Genomic DNA, 16852 nt, shown 5'->3' on the forward strand with positions numbered 1-16852 from the left:
CAAGGCTTTCTCTATGTATGGACTTTTCTCACAAAGGTACACTAACTGTATCTTCTCAGACATGTCCTTTCTTTTGTACTTCACATTTTCCTGTTTGTTGACCAAGAAGTTGTTATTTTAGTACCTTTCTTCCACAGAAAATAAGTGCATACTACATAGCTCTGGAATAGTTCTTCAGCTATTTATTTGCATCTTAATTTCACCTCAGAAAAGATAATTATGTCAGACTGAAATGGTACAAGCATTTCCTTTACATACTGTTACACAGTATAGGGTACCCTTACATATAGGGTACTCACATGTGAAACTGTCTTCCAAAACTCATACTTTACAGTGTAATTTAAATCTAGAGATCTGGCCTTATATGAGGACATAAAAAAATGTATTGTCTTACAATGAATACTTAATGGAGCATGAATTTTCCAGAAATGGATGACTAGATTCCTTTCTAATGCAGTCATTCCCTCTACTGTATCCCTCCTTTCTGCTCCTCTCCAACCATGCATAACTTAAAAAGTCATTGACAAAGTTCCTTGAAGCTCGATAAACACACATGATCTTTCACGCTTTATAAGAACTTAAATTACTATTTCAAGCAGGACACATTCTGAATTCATCACTTATTCAAATCTAGCATATAGTTAGCAAACCACATGATTTTGATGCAGTCACAACATATATTGTCTCTGCTTCAGCAGGTATCAGAGGCACTAGGGAAGGAGACAACAGGATTGATGACACGCAGTTAGGAGTCTAGCCTATGGAGAGAAATCAGCATGTTTTGTGTAGTATGGGGCAAAATTTAGGGAACATAGTTACATATACAAGGTAAAAGATACTGTGTGTACAAGGAAAGAGATAGTAAATCCAAACCACATGGGTCATTCATAGGTCACCACTCATTTGACAACATATTCCTCCAAAAGATAAAAATACTTTCTTGGAAAACACAGTAACATCTTACAAAAGCAGCTTTTCATGAAAATGGAGAGTGAAAAACCTCTCAGGAAATAACCTTGAAAAGGAGGAGAGGGAGGTGAAGGGGTTAGGAGAGGATCTACACTGGTATGGGAGTGCTTCAGTTTCAAAATTAGAAAGCAAACAACAGCACAGCTGGTAGCATCTATCTTCCATGTCACTTGTCCTTAAATGCAATGACACAGAAAAGTTAAGCTTTTGCTTCTAATCATTCAATAATCACAAAAAAATTCAACTACAATCAAGCAGCATATTGTTAAATTAGTTATTTATGTACCAAATATTTATTTTTAAACAGCAATCCTAAAAAGAAAGGCATACATTCTTTATCTCCCCTTTAATTATAAGTCCTTTAAAACAGCAACTGTACTGAACTCCTGTATTATCAAGAACTATATACTCTTTAATTAAAGCCAGAAAACCTTACAGATAATTCAAATATCAAACATAATTAATAGATTAGCAAAATACAGTGCTTTCACTGTAACTTTTCTTCAGACTCTCAAAGATCAGAGAAATCTGTAATTAATTAAAAAATGCTTTTATGGCTTTCAAAAATCAGAATATTAATTAGACATTTATTCAGATATGCTCTTCAAAATGTAACAATATTTGACTAATACTGACTATGTGGTGATCCTTTTATAACAATCAACTTTTGATACTCACTTCATAAAGAAAAAACAGGATGACGGTATGCAAAATAACCAGTGCAATGGCTGATAAGAGACTTCTGAAAAATCTTGAGGAAGATGTTCATCAGAATTATCCAGAAATGTCCTGGAAGAAACCAAATACTTCCAAGTTACAAGGGAGACTGCAAATCCCCTTGGATCACTACTACTAAGTATGTGTATATGAACAGAAGACAGAAATACCTTATGATGAATCTATTAATATATGTATGCAAACACGTAATTGCAACTCTATCTATGTACTGTAAAAAATATAATTTTATTTTCTATAATTTTTATTACTTTCACTCTTTGAAACTCAGTATCTAATAACTGTTATTCAAGTTTTCTTCATATTTTTATTCCTATATAATACAATGTTTGAAAATGCATTCAATAAGCGAATTTCTCTTCAGCCATTCATTTCTATAGCTCTTTTCTTCCGTCATAGCAAAAATACATAGTATTTTCAAAACTTTTATAGTAATGATATGTAAAGTATATTTTGAAATGATACTGACTGATACGCAAGCATATATAGACTTTGGATTATTTGGGACAAAAATTTGAACCAGAAGCTTTGGACTTTCACTGTCTTGAGAGAAATGGAATACCGGTTGTTTTCAAAGATAAGGGACTAGAGTAGAACTAGATTGTGACTAGATGTAACTTTTGCAATACTTCATTTACTCAAATGATGTGACAGGCAAAATCCACAGATACTAAAAATGAAATATGAATTATATGATAGGATTACTACTATGTGTAAGAACAAGATTCTATAATTTGATTATTTGCCTTTAATTATTGCTTAGTAATAAATTATTAGTATTTGTACAATTTTCTAGCAGCCAATAGGATTCAATAATGTGTGATCATAATGGATGCCTTGTGTCCTCTTCCCTTTTTATTCTCTCTATAATTCCAGCAGAGAGGAATTCCATCCTGTCACATGCATCCTCCATTTAATATAACAATTATCACTTCACAAGCACCTTACTTTTCATCTTACTTGGCTGTGAATTTTTTATCTTTCATCTGAAGTAATTCAGAACTATAGCTAAATATCTGTAAGACTCAGATGAAAGAAGAGAGAGAATTATACTTTTTCAACAAGAAAGGTAGCTGTATAGTTTCGGAACTTCTCCAAAAGATAGGCTTTTATTTGGAAACCACTCTTACTAACAAAAAAAAATAGAAATTATTTAATACAGATCTTAAGTAAGCAAAATCTGAGCAGAAGGATTAGCAAAGTCAGTTTGTGCTCTTTGTGAATTCATGAAAACCTGAAGATTAAAAATAAAGCTGAGATTCTAATATAGCCAAAAGAAGAATATAAACTCGAAAAGAATTATTTTTAAGGACAGTAATTGCATCATGAAAATAAAAAACAAATCTTATTGTCTCTCATCCACTGAAATATTTTTTTCTGAATACAGCAAAGTACAGAGCAAACATCCTACACAAAAGTGTGATAAATACATTTTGGTTAGCAATCTAATTAAAAAAAAAGAGGACCACATCTTGTCTATTGGTTGTGCAGGAACTGTTTGACAGAATTCTGGACTAAAGCAGCTTGTTAAATATGACTTCTTAGCTGTATCCTAAGGAGAAGCACAGGGCAGATTTTTGGATTCTGACTTATTTGCTTATACTGAAATCTCTACAGAAATTTTTAAAGTGAGATAATCTGAGGATTTTAGAGATTGTTTAAACATTAGAATAGCTTCAAATACTATTAAAAAATCAAGTGTCTAATGATGATACAGTAATTCTCATGACAGCATCTCTTAATGTCCACTGATGGCTAGGTGATTCTTGCCAGGAATGCCCAACTCTGTGCCAGACTGTTCAACTCAACTACTCTTCTGACAGAAGTATAATAATAGTAAGTAAGACTCTTGTTTTTGCTTCAAGTTATGCTAAACCAGCTGCCTACTATCCCAAAGCACTGGATAGCTGATTTTATACCAAAGCAAGATTTCAAGTTATAGCAGTTTTATTCTTCAGTAGAGTATTACAAGGTGAAAATTGATCCTGTAAGCCTGAGTGCAGGTGTGAAGAAATGAGATGCCAGCAAGATGCACCCTAACAGTATTTCTTCATAGTTTGTATGATTTCTCTCTATATAAGGAATAAACATTACTAAAAAGCAACTTCATGAGTTGTAACTCATATATTAAAGAGAAATGTTCTCAATTTTTAATACTGAAGAACATTGAATTTAAAACAACAGAGAGCAATTTTGCCAATAGACTCTTTATATGCTTCTCTCAACATTGAAATAATTTACCTACCTTCTTGTTGAGAAAATAAGATATAATAATTCATACTATGAAATCACAAAAAGTTGCATCCACCTTGCTCTTTATATTCTTCCTTTACAGACTATCATCCCCTAATTAGTACAAAAGACTAAAGAATACTAGAACAGGCACAAGAATAGATCTGCTCCAAACTGAGCGATCCTGAACCTGAGGCAGAAGACAGTCTCTACTTTGAGGCCCAGATTATTTACTCCTCTACAAAGTTATGAGTAAAGAATGGCATTGGACTGTCACGTGTACTCATTCACAGGCAGCACTGAAACTGTGCGATCCACTACATGAAACCCCAGCTATTAGAACTGAGTAACTGACAACAACCTTGTCAGCAAGTAAGACAATGATGACTGGAAATTCAGAATTATGAAAATCCTCTTATTTCAGAGGTTTGAGAAAGCAGCAAGAAAATAGCAACACTCAGTAGATTTGAGGAGCACATTCTAGAGACTCATTGTTCAACAGGTTCTCAACAATATGGACAAAAGCCGACAGAGAACAGTTGCTTAGCAGATTTTCAGGTGGCACTAAACTGGAGGAAGCAGACGCAACAAACAGCCAAGTGCCTATTCATGGATGACTGGGCCAACAGAAATTCACAAAACTGACTGAGGTAAAAAGCAACTGTTTACTACAGAATTACAATAACCTAGGTTGGAAACTGACTTGTCTGAGTGCCACCCTACCAAACTAACTACAAACCTGGGGTTTATGGGCAGCAGGGCATTGAAGACAAGGCAACAGTGTATTATCACTAGAAAAAAAGCAAACTGCACACTGGGCTGTATTAGAAGGAACACAGCAACTAAAACAAAGATAGTGATTTACTTAATCTGCTTGTCAACGGTTTAAGCCTCAACTAGAATGTTGTCCAGCTGTTTGGCCTACAGTTTAAGGAGAATGTGAGGAAGCTGGAGAAGACTGAACTGAATAATCTGTAAAAAATGTTTGAGGGCTCAAGACTCCTTTACTCTGGTGAAGAGGTGGCTAAAGTGTCAATTTATGTAATGGCAGCCTACAACCACCCAAACGAAGACAATTCGTAATTACGAAGACAACTCTGTCCAACTTCTGTCAGTGGGGCTGATGTGATACAGCAAATTATAGCCAGCAGCTTTGAGGGCTCACACTACATATGAGGCAATATTTTGCACTATGGTATCACAGCTGCAGAGCAGGCTTCACAAAAAGTTGTAGAACTTCAGTTCCTGGAGGCTGCCATGTGTCAGTTGAGTCAGTCAAACACAGTCATGTTTGACTGCTGTTGGTGATTGTTTGGCTTTGAGGAGGAGGCTATATTAGACAACCTCCAGCAGTCCTTTCCAAGCAACATTTCCATTATGCTAAAGATACTTCAGGAAAGCCACAGAAGGATGGAGAAAACTGAAGCATAGAAAAACAATATTAAACCCTTATGACCCAAGATTCATAGGTGAATTTTGGAGCAGATCTAAGTAACCTTCTCATACAGAAAAGAAAGTCTAGATCACAAAATTCCTTATGAGAAAACAAATAATTTTATCTGAAGTTAAGGATATTACTAATTTTTCACCATCATTACAGTCTTGTTCAATTTCCACAAAATAATTAAGAAATTTAAATAATTTTAGTTCCCTTAAGCAATAGAGAATACAGCCTCTCTAGTAAGTTGGAAACGAGCCTGTCATATTATTACACAACTCATGGAAAACAATGTTTCATCATTGCCATTTTGCTGATTACACAGAATTTTTCTGAAAAGTCTAAAGATAATTGACTTCTACTCACTTAACGAAAACTTCCATTACAAAAAGACAGCATGATAGTTTTAAAAGAAAAGGTTTCACTTCCAGTTAACTTTACCAAAGATGTGAAAGATATAGGGCCAAGACAACAGATGGAAATTGTGATTATACAACAGAATTGCAGAGAGAATTGATGAAAGATTAATATTCCTTTAAAATCAGGCGTAACATTTGAATTTATTATTGATAGATTCTTAATGTAAAGAACTATGCATACCCCAGTAAACAATACACCGAGGTACTTTACCTAAAATTCACTATATCAAGGCGTTTCCAATTGAATATAATCATTTAAGGAGCTGATTGGCTAAACCATTTTCTTCTTTGCACTCTGGACACTGGGTTAGGTTATCTGACAAATACTGGCTGCAATTAAATATACAATATAAAATAATTGTTTCAATAATGCAGCCTCAGATTGTGAAAACACACAATCTGTGTGAATAGAAGTTCATTAAAAAAATCCAGTTTTTCTTACTGTAAAACATGCATCATCTATATGGAAATACAGTGTTCAGTGTTAATATTTTTTTTTGTAACTATATAAGAAAATAAGACAATGTTTTTGTATTCTCTTTAAACAAAGCTGCCATATTTTGGTGGTGATTTGCACAGTACTTTACTACTTTGTAGTAAATTAAATGAGCTCTTACATTCAGCACATGTCAAGGTTTTGATCTCCAGATAAGCAAATTCAGAGATTGAAATTCACATGCTTAACTCTGAAAGCTATATGACCAAGTTGTTAACCTGCAGAATTTTACATAAAATAAAAACAAAGCTTTTCATTGGCACTTCGGTCTGAAACTCCAGATTTCTCCAGCAAGCACACATTTTTTGTCATGCTATGTATACATAAATATGTAAACAACATTGATCAGTGGAGGAGACTAGAGTCGCTTAAAGGAACAAATTATACTGCATATTTACTTTAGTCTATAATTTTAAGGGTTTTAATAAAAGAAAGATGAGCTGTCAAAACTGACAGTAGAAGCAGTTACGCAGCAGTGTCCTTTCCTGTCTCCATTTCTACTGCCATAGGAGGACTATCTAATCTGTTTCTGAGTCACCTTCTAAATTGCTATCTATTCATAAGCCTGTGTTATATTAAGATCAAACAATCAATTACAATCCTTTTTGTATGAACTTTTGTATGTTCTTTAGAGCCCACAAATATTAAGATGAGCCCACATGTGACAAAAAAATTTAGATAAAGAAGCTTATATGCAGGAGGTCTCCACCCTAGTACCTCCTCTAATTTTCTTATTTTGAATAATGAAGCTAAAGACAGTTGAAGAGGATGTGGCTTCATTAGGTTTGGGTTTTGTTGTTCCCCTTTTTTAAATTTGTGATCTCACTTTGTATTGTCTCTTACACCAAATTTACAGATGAATTTTATCAACAAAAGACTCAGACCCCATTTCAGTGCAAGTTACATGTCCACTTTTTACAGCTGTGACTTGTGAAGACATGATATTATAAATATGGGCATTCTATATTCTTATATTTTTAACTCCATTTGTTGCGGCATACTGGTCGTGTAAGCAGATGATCATTTTAGTAAATTACCTTTACATTCCAATTCTTCTAGAAACATTATCAGATGACAACAGAACATTCTAATTTAGCTGGAAGCCTGAAGTAGATAAATCTGAACTAGTGAGATGATTTCTTTTCAAATGATGAATGACTAAGTCCTTGAAAACCTTGCCAAAGCATTTGGTACTAGTAAATGTTTTCAGATCAATAAGACCATATTTAAAGAGAAATATGTCCTAACTAGAAAAATAAACTGCAAATTTGGAGCAGCAACCATTCATGAAATTCTACTGATTTTGTCACAACAAATAAACCTAGACATTCACTATGGTCTACGTTATTAATAGAAAAAATGTACAGCAGCAGATTTTGATCCAAAGCTAATAAAATCTCAGCAGATATAACTGGGCTTTAGGCACAATCACAAAAATAAGTATGGGATCAAATTGAGAAATTGTCAAGGACTACTAAGATGTGCCAATACTATGCATTACGTTCGATTTCAACACAAAAATTCACCTTTGTAGATCTATCCATGTAAGCTCAAGAAAACAACTTTATCTCAAATTAAATGTTTATTTCATACTCACTCATACAAATTCTTCAATGGTGAAGTTAAAATAGCTAGCACAGAGATCAGACTATTGCAGTGGCCATGTATTTTATAGATCTTGAGATCTCTGTCTTTGTGTGGATTCAGAAACTCCTGCACAGAACTACAAATTGACCAGAGCATATCTTCAGCGGACATCAAAATTGCTGCAATATCAATTCTGTAGGTAAAAAAAGCCCAAGAATAATGTTACTTAAGGCATCTTGACAGTGGTAAATTCCAATTAAACAGACATTTTCTCTGACAGGATAAAACACCAAAATCATAGCATGGACTTTAAATTTCCTCTTCAGTGATGCAGGAAGTCTCCACCCACTACTCTGTAAAAATTGACTATTTCACAGAGAAGTTCTTACTGAAACTAGAACAAAAGAAGACTTAAAAAATTGGAAATGTCCTTTCCCAAAGGCGTGAACATTTACTTTCTAAATTACAAGTAAATAAATATAAATTTTGTTTTCTTATAATTAAAATGTACATGCTATTTTCAAATCCTAATGGGGCAAAAAGTAGGAACAAAGTAACTTAATCTTCAATTTGCAAAACTAACTCCATGGAACACTGTACAACATGGAACATTCGTAAGTCAGCAATCTAGTGCCTGTTGATACTGGCTGGCAGAGTGCCACATGTCATTGGCCTGAACAACAGCAAGAACCCAAACTACAACAACATAATCTCATAAGACTATGCAGATGTACAATACACAAAAAATATGGGAGGTATGAGGCTGGACTTTAAAAACTACTGAAGTACCTAAAAGCCATGGATGCACATGTGATCATATGCATTTTTAAGGATCATGATATTTTTGAAAAATCTAGACAAACACACATAAAAAGACATTTGTCCATATCATACATCAGTTCTCTACCATTTGAAGAACCACTGGGGGAAAAGATACCCTCACAAACTACAACAATATTAAAAAACATGTAAAGATTCTGTGATAAAAATATATTGAATTATATTGAGTATTTTTTAAAATTTATTCATGACTGGACAATTCAATTTACTTAGTGAAAAATTCAAGAATCACTCTAACAAATACACAACTTTTCTACAAAATGACAATGTAAAAAGCTCTTTCTTCAGTAGTTTGAAGTACATTCATATAGAATTGACTAATATCACACTTAAGTAATATTGCATTTTTCATATTTCAGGGAACATTTCCCCAAAAAAATTTCCAGGCAAGTTTTCAGAAAACCTCTCTGTACCAAAAAATACAGAACAGCTTGATTACAGTAAGTTATTGCAGGAGCAGAGCACACAAATACATAGAATATACATAGAATAAAATTTCGGTTATTTTCCTACCCATTTCAAGAATGTGATCTTGTGCAAGTTACTTGAGCTTTTATGACAAAACTCCTTTTCATTACAAAACTTGAGATGACAGCAAATAACTCTTAGGTCACACAGAGCATGGACTTGGTAAATGTCTCTAAACCTCTAAAATTGCAAACTCTTTAACTCTTCTGGGTGGTGCTGTGCAACAGGACTAAAGGCAATGGTCAGAAACTATGCACAGGAAGTTCCACCTGAATATGAGGAAGAACTTCCTTACTGTGTGAGTGACCAAGCACTGGAACAGAGAGGTTGCGGATTGTCCCTCACTAGAGGACTGTCTGGACGTGGCCTTACACTACGTACTCTGGGGATAACTCTGCTTGAGCAGGGAGGTTGGACCAGATAACCCACTGTGGTCTCTTCCAACCTTACCCAATCTATAGTTCTGTGTGATTCTGTCAGGAGAAATACACCTATTTATTCAGTAAAACAAGACACTGGATAAAAAGCACAAAGGTAGGGTTAACCTCCACTTGAAGACACTTGCTTTAGTATTTCTGGAAAGGACCGTACTCTCTGGCAAAACATAGGAATTGCAACAGGAAAAACTTCCAATTTCCTATTTTCTAAAATGACAAAAAAAGGAATAGTAGCCTCTTTCTCCTCTCTCCTTCACTGGCATCATTCTGACAAATGTTTTGGTGTGAACTTGTAGCTCTTTCACTTGAAAAGCCATATAAAACCACAGATTCTACTACAACTCATTAGATTTTCTTAATGAATCAACAGCTTGATTTCTAATCCTGACATTGTCAATTCTATCCACATTTTTGGTTGCATCACCAATCCTCTATGAACTTTCATTGTGAGGCTTTCAAACCAGTCAAGCAGTTTATGGAACAATTTCACAGAGTTGAAACAGCCCTTCGATTCTGCCCAGTTTGCAGTATAACTACTAAATATACTTAAATATACAAAATAAATTTTATTAAAACAAACATCAAAATGCACAGATTTGGTCTATCCCCTCTGCCGTGTTCATTAACATGGAAATTTGAACCAAAGCAGTGAAAGAAGAAAGAAGAAAGCTAACATTTACTTTTTTCATCTATCAAAACGGTGTATTAAATATACAACCATTACCTGATTTGTGGTGTTCTTTTGTAACTGGGACACACCTGACAATATCTGGAGGACAGAATATCCAAAGATCGCTCCAGTACATCTGTAAGAATCTCCTGGGCTGTCTTTGGAGGTAGAATAGTCCATAGATCATGATGAAGAGCACAGCAGAAGTAATGCCACATCTGGACAGAGAACGAGCATCTTTCCCCCTATCAAAACCACCACACATTACATAACAAAACCACACATTTCAAAAAGGTCAATTTAACTTCTACAGGTCTAATTATTTAAATCTGATAGGAAATTAATAAAGAGCTTCAGGAATACAATGGCAAAAAATGGTGCTTGAAAAGATGTGAGACATCTTTATTTGCAAGGAAACACATGTTGCATTTCAGTCACAAAATTACAGCGCTGCCACAAAATAAAACCACAGCATTTGAACACTTATATCCTCAATTAACCTATTCTCAAAACCCATAATATTGTAAGTTTAGTTTAAAAACATAGACAGTATTCTGTACACAGTAGAATTGTCAGATAAACTTAACATAGAAGTTTCTTTGTCTGCAAAGAAAATAATTATTTAAATTACTTAAGCATTGTATTTACCCAGATGCAGAAATGCTATGTGTAACCACGACTACAAAACCTTGGTTACACACATAAGATATGCAAGAAGAGAAGAGAAGAGATAAGAACAACTGAACTATTAAACTGACAATATGAGATATCCAGATTGTTTTACTAAAATATTTTTTCCTCTTGTAATTTGGATGTATTGAAACCAAACATTTTCTGGCAAGGAAACATCACTGGCATTAATATTTCGTTGTCTAAACAGATCTGTCCTATTAAGACACAGAAATAAATATACAGGAGTCAGAATCACAGCAGTTACTCCATAATAATTCTAAATACGTTTCACATTTAAATATTTCAACTAATACCTATTCAGCAAATAGCATTATCATGAAAGTTTTTGAGAACAGAGACTTCAGTCTTTAGTTCCTACATCCCAAAGGAACTGAGCAATATTTTAAGAATTTTTTGATATTTTAGCATTATTAGAAATATAAAATAACTCCACAATTTTTAAAAGGCTTTGATAGGCATTCTTTAACAATAAAATAAAAAACAATCTGGCTTCTTTTAAAATATATTAGCATGAACATTAGCAGATTATTGGAAGTTGTCACTATTTGGTTTTCCTCTGACATAATACTTGAAGTGCATTTTATATTAAGAAGGGGCAAAAATTATGACAAAGAACAAAATAAACAAGCTTATTGACAAGTTTTACTTCTTAACTTTATCATTATAAACACAAATTGTTTTCACTTTCTCTGCTTTGGTTTATTTAAGTAATAGCTCTTTTCCCCTTTTTTAGTATTGTACCTCCACGGCAGAAGCAACAATATCACTGGAGATTTAAATGAGATTCAGTCCCCTTTTCTGACCTGTGTTTCTATTTGTTGCCATTTCTGGACAATTTCACTGATAAACATCTGCTATTTTTGCAGGCTTCTTATAATAAAAACAGACATGAGCTTTTATTTAGTCTGTATATGAGGAAACAAGCAGCTGTGTTTTATTACATAAGCCACCCAGTATTATCTCTGGACAAGTCTTTATTCTTTGACTATTAGAAAATGTAAGTTCCCACAGCTACAGCAGATGTTGGCTACACTACGAACTTCATTCAAAAACATAATCTGGATAGCTGGCCCAGTGGCTCACTCCTCCTGCTGAGCTCATATGTTGAAAGATGCCATCTCTCACTGCTGGAAGTTTCAGCAGGGAATTGCCTCTGTAACAAGCAATAGATCTTAATCCAATCTCCTCCATTTAGGATGCCTACAAGACATCAACTGAAGTAACATCTCTCTACACCATGCCTCCTGAAGGAACTTGGAGCAGATCACGGTCCACCCTTGGGCCATCTCCCATGGCCCAGTAAAAAGAGGAGTGATGATGTAAATTACATACTTTTCACCTCAAATCCTGTAAACATACAGAGCTGAGACACCAGTTTTCCTCATTTCTTCCTACACACATCAGTTCTGTTCAGTAATGATAAAAATGTTTAGCTACTTCATATGCTTTCTTGTCAGACAACTGTTTCTCCATGGTGAAGTTACTGGATCACCAGTAAACAGGATACAGCACCATAGGCACTATAGACAATGAAGATCATATCATGATTCAGCAGTTGCCAAAACCCACTGCCTTTCTTACCTTATCATGACTTTAAGATGCAGGTGAAATGGCACTGGTTATTTCAGAAATACATTGCAGAATGCTTTACGTAACTATATTGACCACCTTTCTTTGTTTCACCCTTTACTCACAAAAAGTAAAAAGGGAACCAGTTGAAAATAAAAGTAAAAAACTCAGATGAAAAATTTCCCAGAAAAAGATCTGCATATGTCACATTTTATAAAAGAAGTGTAAAGTTCTTAGAGATTAAGGTGATGGTGTCCTCTTTACTGAGTTCTATATAAATGCCTTTACACAAAATAAATATTTTACGAAGTAAATGATACAAACACGCCATGGTAACAATCTATCTCATCTTTAAATGACTATGTTTTCCTACATAATTTCTAAACAGACACTCGCCTGCAATAATAGGTTTTTCAAAATAGTACATTCCAATAATCCTTATGTAAAAACAATGCTGATCTGATGCTTCTGATTAGCCAGTGAGCTGGCAAACACTAAAACACATTTTGTAAAAGGGAGCTATAGTAAACTTAACCTCACACCTCGTAAAAAGCTTTGTAGTCATCCCAGCAGTGGCTCTCAGCATCCTGTAAAATGCTTGTTGCACATACTCTGATGCAGTAGTTCGTAACTTGAAACTGGAGAATGTTGATGAATTCCTGACATTTTTGGATAGGCACGAGGAACAGGGGTCTGTTCAGAGAGAACCATTAAAAAGACAATGAATGAAAAGCTGAGCATTAGGAGGTAACAATCCTTAGTACTGTAAATAGTTTTTATTAGTAGGTATCAATCATTCATTTCCTCTTGGTCCTGAACGTAGAATTCAGTTTTGTAACTTTTTGTTTCAAGAGTTCTCAAAACATGTCTGCTTGTCTATAAATTCTCATTTAACCAATCACTGAGAAATAAATTACTTCATCCTATTTTCTGAGACAGGTACATTTGACACTCACTTATTTGGAGTTTTGCAGCATTCTTGCATCAGCAATTATTACATCAGCACTGAGTATGACAAAAAATATATAAGCACAGAGTAGAGAGATTGCTTTTGGTAGGTATGTACTAAAACTCTTTGTTAATACATCTAAGCAGAATTATTGAGAAGTATTTTAGGTCAGACTGCCCACTCACAGAGATACATTTCACGCAGGAGACAGTAAAACATCAGAAGAAATCAGCTCAACAGTGCATATAACCACTAAGAAATCACACATTTCTTAGAAATTGTGCTACTTCAGGGTCCCTCCCAAAAACCACTGTTTCTACTTTTAAATTGCACATGGCTGGAAACATGTGAACCAATAGTCTCCCAGTACCTTAAGACAAAATCTCCTCAAAACAAGTGCAGTTGTATTTCCTCGTAGGTCAAACACTGCCTTTGACTTTACACTCCTACTTCATATCTGCTTTAATTTTTATTCTGCAAGTAATAATAAACTAAATTCTAAAACGAAAATGTATTGTATGCATCGCACTGTATGTATTTCTTTACATGTCTATATATAGAATACACATTGTGTTAGGAGAAACAACAGAAATGCATTTTTATATTGTCCTCTATGATTGCCATGTCCTGAATCAGAGCTTATGAAAATTAGGCATTGCAAAAGTCAGAAAAGGAAATCAAGGCCCTAGCACTTTATTTATATGACAGCAGAGTACATTCAGTTCCCTGGACAATCCTATTTTCTCAAATTTAATAATTAAAAAAAAAAACCCAAAAACAATCTGCAAATCAAATGCAGATCCTACACATAAATAATTTGTTTTGCAATAGCTGCTGTGGACTATCAGGTTGATTCAGGTATTTCCATAAAACAGTACACATAATGCATGTGCTAAAAAATATGGTGCAATTTGGAAAACTACTACCACACTGCATCGCCAAAATGGAATGAAGTCTTATATTATTTACATCTGAATTAAACATTTTAAGTAAAAAGAACATACTTTTTGCTTGTTTCTCTCATTAAATTGCTATACATTGTAAAATGCTGAAAGACATATATCGCCGTGGAAAGGGCAGCATACAAGTCTTGCAGGGGAGCCTTCAAGGGAACATCTTTGCTTTTCTCCTCTAGTCTTGCCAGAACAGCCGTTGCCACTTTGCTGCAGGCCTCTACAAAGTTTGCTCTAATTTCCTGAAGAGAATCATCTCTGCAGGCCAGAGCCAATGGAAGCAATGTGTCGAGTTCTTCCATGATGTCAGAACAAAACTGAGAGAAATAAACGTGGCAGCAAGTTATTTGTATTCTGACAGCACTGCTTAATTTATGCACGCTAGGGTCAGATTATAGAATAATGAAATTGGCATGAAACATAAATATATTGAATCAGCTTTACAAACATTTTAATCTCTTAAACACAGGAGTAACTTTTTTAAAAGCAAATTAAATATTCTTTTATTCCTTCCTGCACTAAAGCTGCATATTCTACACTAGGGGAAAAATTAAAACCATCTTATGGTAGTAATGTATTCATTTGTTTTTGATGTCACTAAACGTTCATTCAAAGCACAAGGCTAATTCCTTGTAAATAATGTTAATTTTCTAAACTAATTAATTTTGAAAAATACACAAACACATTTCTTAACACTGTATTTGGAAACAAACGTGTCATCTCTTCATAAAGTTATACATTAATCTCCCTAAAAGTATCTCCCCAATACACATGTCTTATTTCAAGCAAGTATTCATTAACAGCCTTCCAAATCTGCTAGCATAATCGCAGATCTTACTAGAGAAAGTCTTTCAAACATACCTTTCCTTACAAAAGGAATTTAACTAATAAATGACCTCTCAGCCAAATCAAATAACTCAAAATTGGCCTTATTACTGGTTATGCCAATTAGGTGAATGGCATGTCTAATGATATGAATACAGAAAATCCCTCTATAGCCGTATTTCAAAGCTTTTGACATTTTCCCATCTAACCACTTGGTAACAGAGCAGATACTAATCAGAATGCTTTAGAACTTTTTGGCTGAAAAAAAAAATGCCAGTGAAGTTTAAAAGGTAGTTCTTTCAAGTACAAACTATGGGCTATTGTATAAAGCTCTGTTCAGCTTCACATTGTAACGCCTCTCACTTTCTTCTTAATTCCATTTATATAAGATATAGAATATTAATAGTACTGTAAGTACTTCAAAGTGTAGATGGCAAACAGCCTTGGCATCCTGTCTCCCTTCAAACTTCAGATCTTTTGATACCTGCCTTAGCAATTCGTTTTGGTTGCTCTTCTTGTTGGACTGCTCTGCAGGACTCCCTCATTTGCTGGTTGTTTACAAGATTCATTGCACAGCCTGCAGCTGAAAACTCTTCTTTCTGCTCATGTTGAAGAATTTTAGATGAAAAATCCTCAATTGCTATTGTTATACAGTGAGCCACAGAAGAAGACAGGTCTTTAAATGCATTTCTCCAGCCAAAACTCAGTAAAATAGGCTGAAACACATATTAAAATTAAATCAATCCAAAGCCATTACTGAGTGTTAACATAGTCTGAAATTTAAATGCACATCCATAATTAAATTACAAGACACCATCACATTTTGAAATTATTTAAAGAATTTAAAATATATTCCACTACTGTTGAAATCATACTAAAAGCAGTATTTACACTCAACAAAATGCATAGCAATATTAAACATGTCATCAAATTTTTCAGAAAAAAAGAATTCCTGTTTAAACAAGGCAGCTTTTATAAAAACATGCTTCATCTTTACTTAATTTGTAATCTTTAACAGACTCTACTTTAAAAAGTCAAGGAATTCATAGGTATTTTCAACAGTATAGTAAGTAATCTAGCAATGTATACCCTGTAGTAATTTTCACTGCAAGTTAACAACTGGAAGTTACTAACCATGAATCTCAATGGGAAACCCTTAAGAGAAGCTGGTTTCAACACGGCACACTGTACTTCACTTCTCTAGAAATGGATTTAGAAAAGATTAAAATGTTTAAATAGAGATTTGTAGTTTTAGGCCAATGCTGACTTTTACTGTGGTTTACATCATTTCCTTGCCCTCTTTAAACAGAGACTTCTGAAGTAATCTGAAGTGTAATAGTTGCCAGACACAGTAGCACATAATTTTCAACTCATCTGACTTTGCATTGCTCTTATGACTTATATCAGACTTAAACCTTTCCAGAAGTGGCCATTTGAGAATTGCACCATTGTAAGAGATATATTTTAATAACAAAAGATCATGTTCAGCAAATATCTCCACTATGAGGGCACAGTAGGAGAATAGAAAAGACGGATTTCTAACTATTCACTCAGCTATAATACTAAATTGGA

The 16852-nt window shown here is 34.2% G+C and overlaps 1 protein-coding gene across 14 annotated transcripts in view; it reads right to left on the minus strand.

Annotated features, from left to right (window-relative positions):
- KIAA0825 (KIAA0825 ortholog) overlaps nt 1–16852 on the minus strand; it is a 265760-nt gene that overhangs the window by 167860 nt on the left and 81048 nt on the right. For 13 of the 14 annotated variants that reach the window (XM_064405518.1, XM_064405527.1, XM_064405521.1 and 10 more), the window contains 7 exons: nt 16415–16480; nt 15769–15996; nt 14507–14772; nt 13096–13246; nt 10346–10536; nt 7887–8069; nt 1648–1758 (listed from right to left, as the gene is read on the minus strand). In XM_064405518.1, the coding sequence (XP_064261588.1) occupies nt 1648–1758; nt 7887–8069; nt 10346–10536; nt 13096–13246; nt 14507–14772; nt 15769–15996; nt 16415–16480 (1196 nt within the window). The remainder of the gene's footprint in view (nt 1–1647; nt 1759–7886; nt 8070–10345; nt 10537–13095; nt 13247–14506; nt 14773–15768; nt 15997–16414; nt 16481–16852) is intronic. The other variant, XM_064405528.1, reaches the window with a different exon arrangement.

This window comes from Passer domesticus, chromosome Z (genome assembly GCF_036417665.1).
Source record: "Passer domesticus isolate bPasDom1 chromosome Z, bPasDom1.hap1, whole genome shotgun sequence".
Lineage (NCBI taxonomy): Eukaryota > Metazoa > Chordata > Aves > Passeriformes > Passeridae > Passer > Passer domesticus.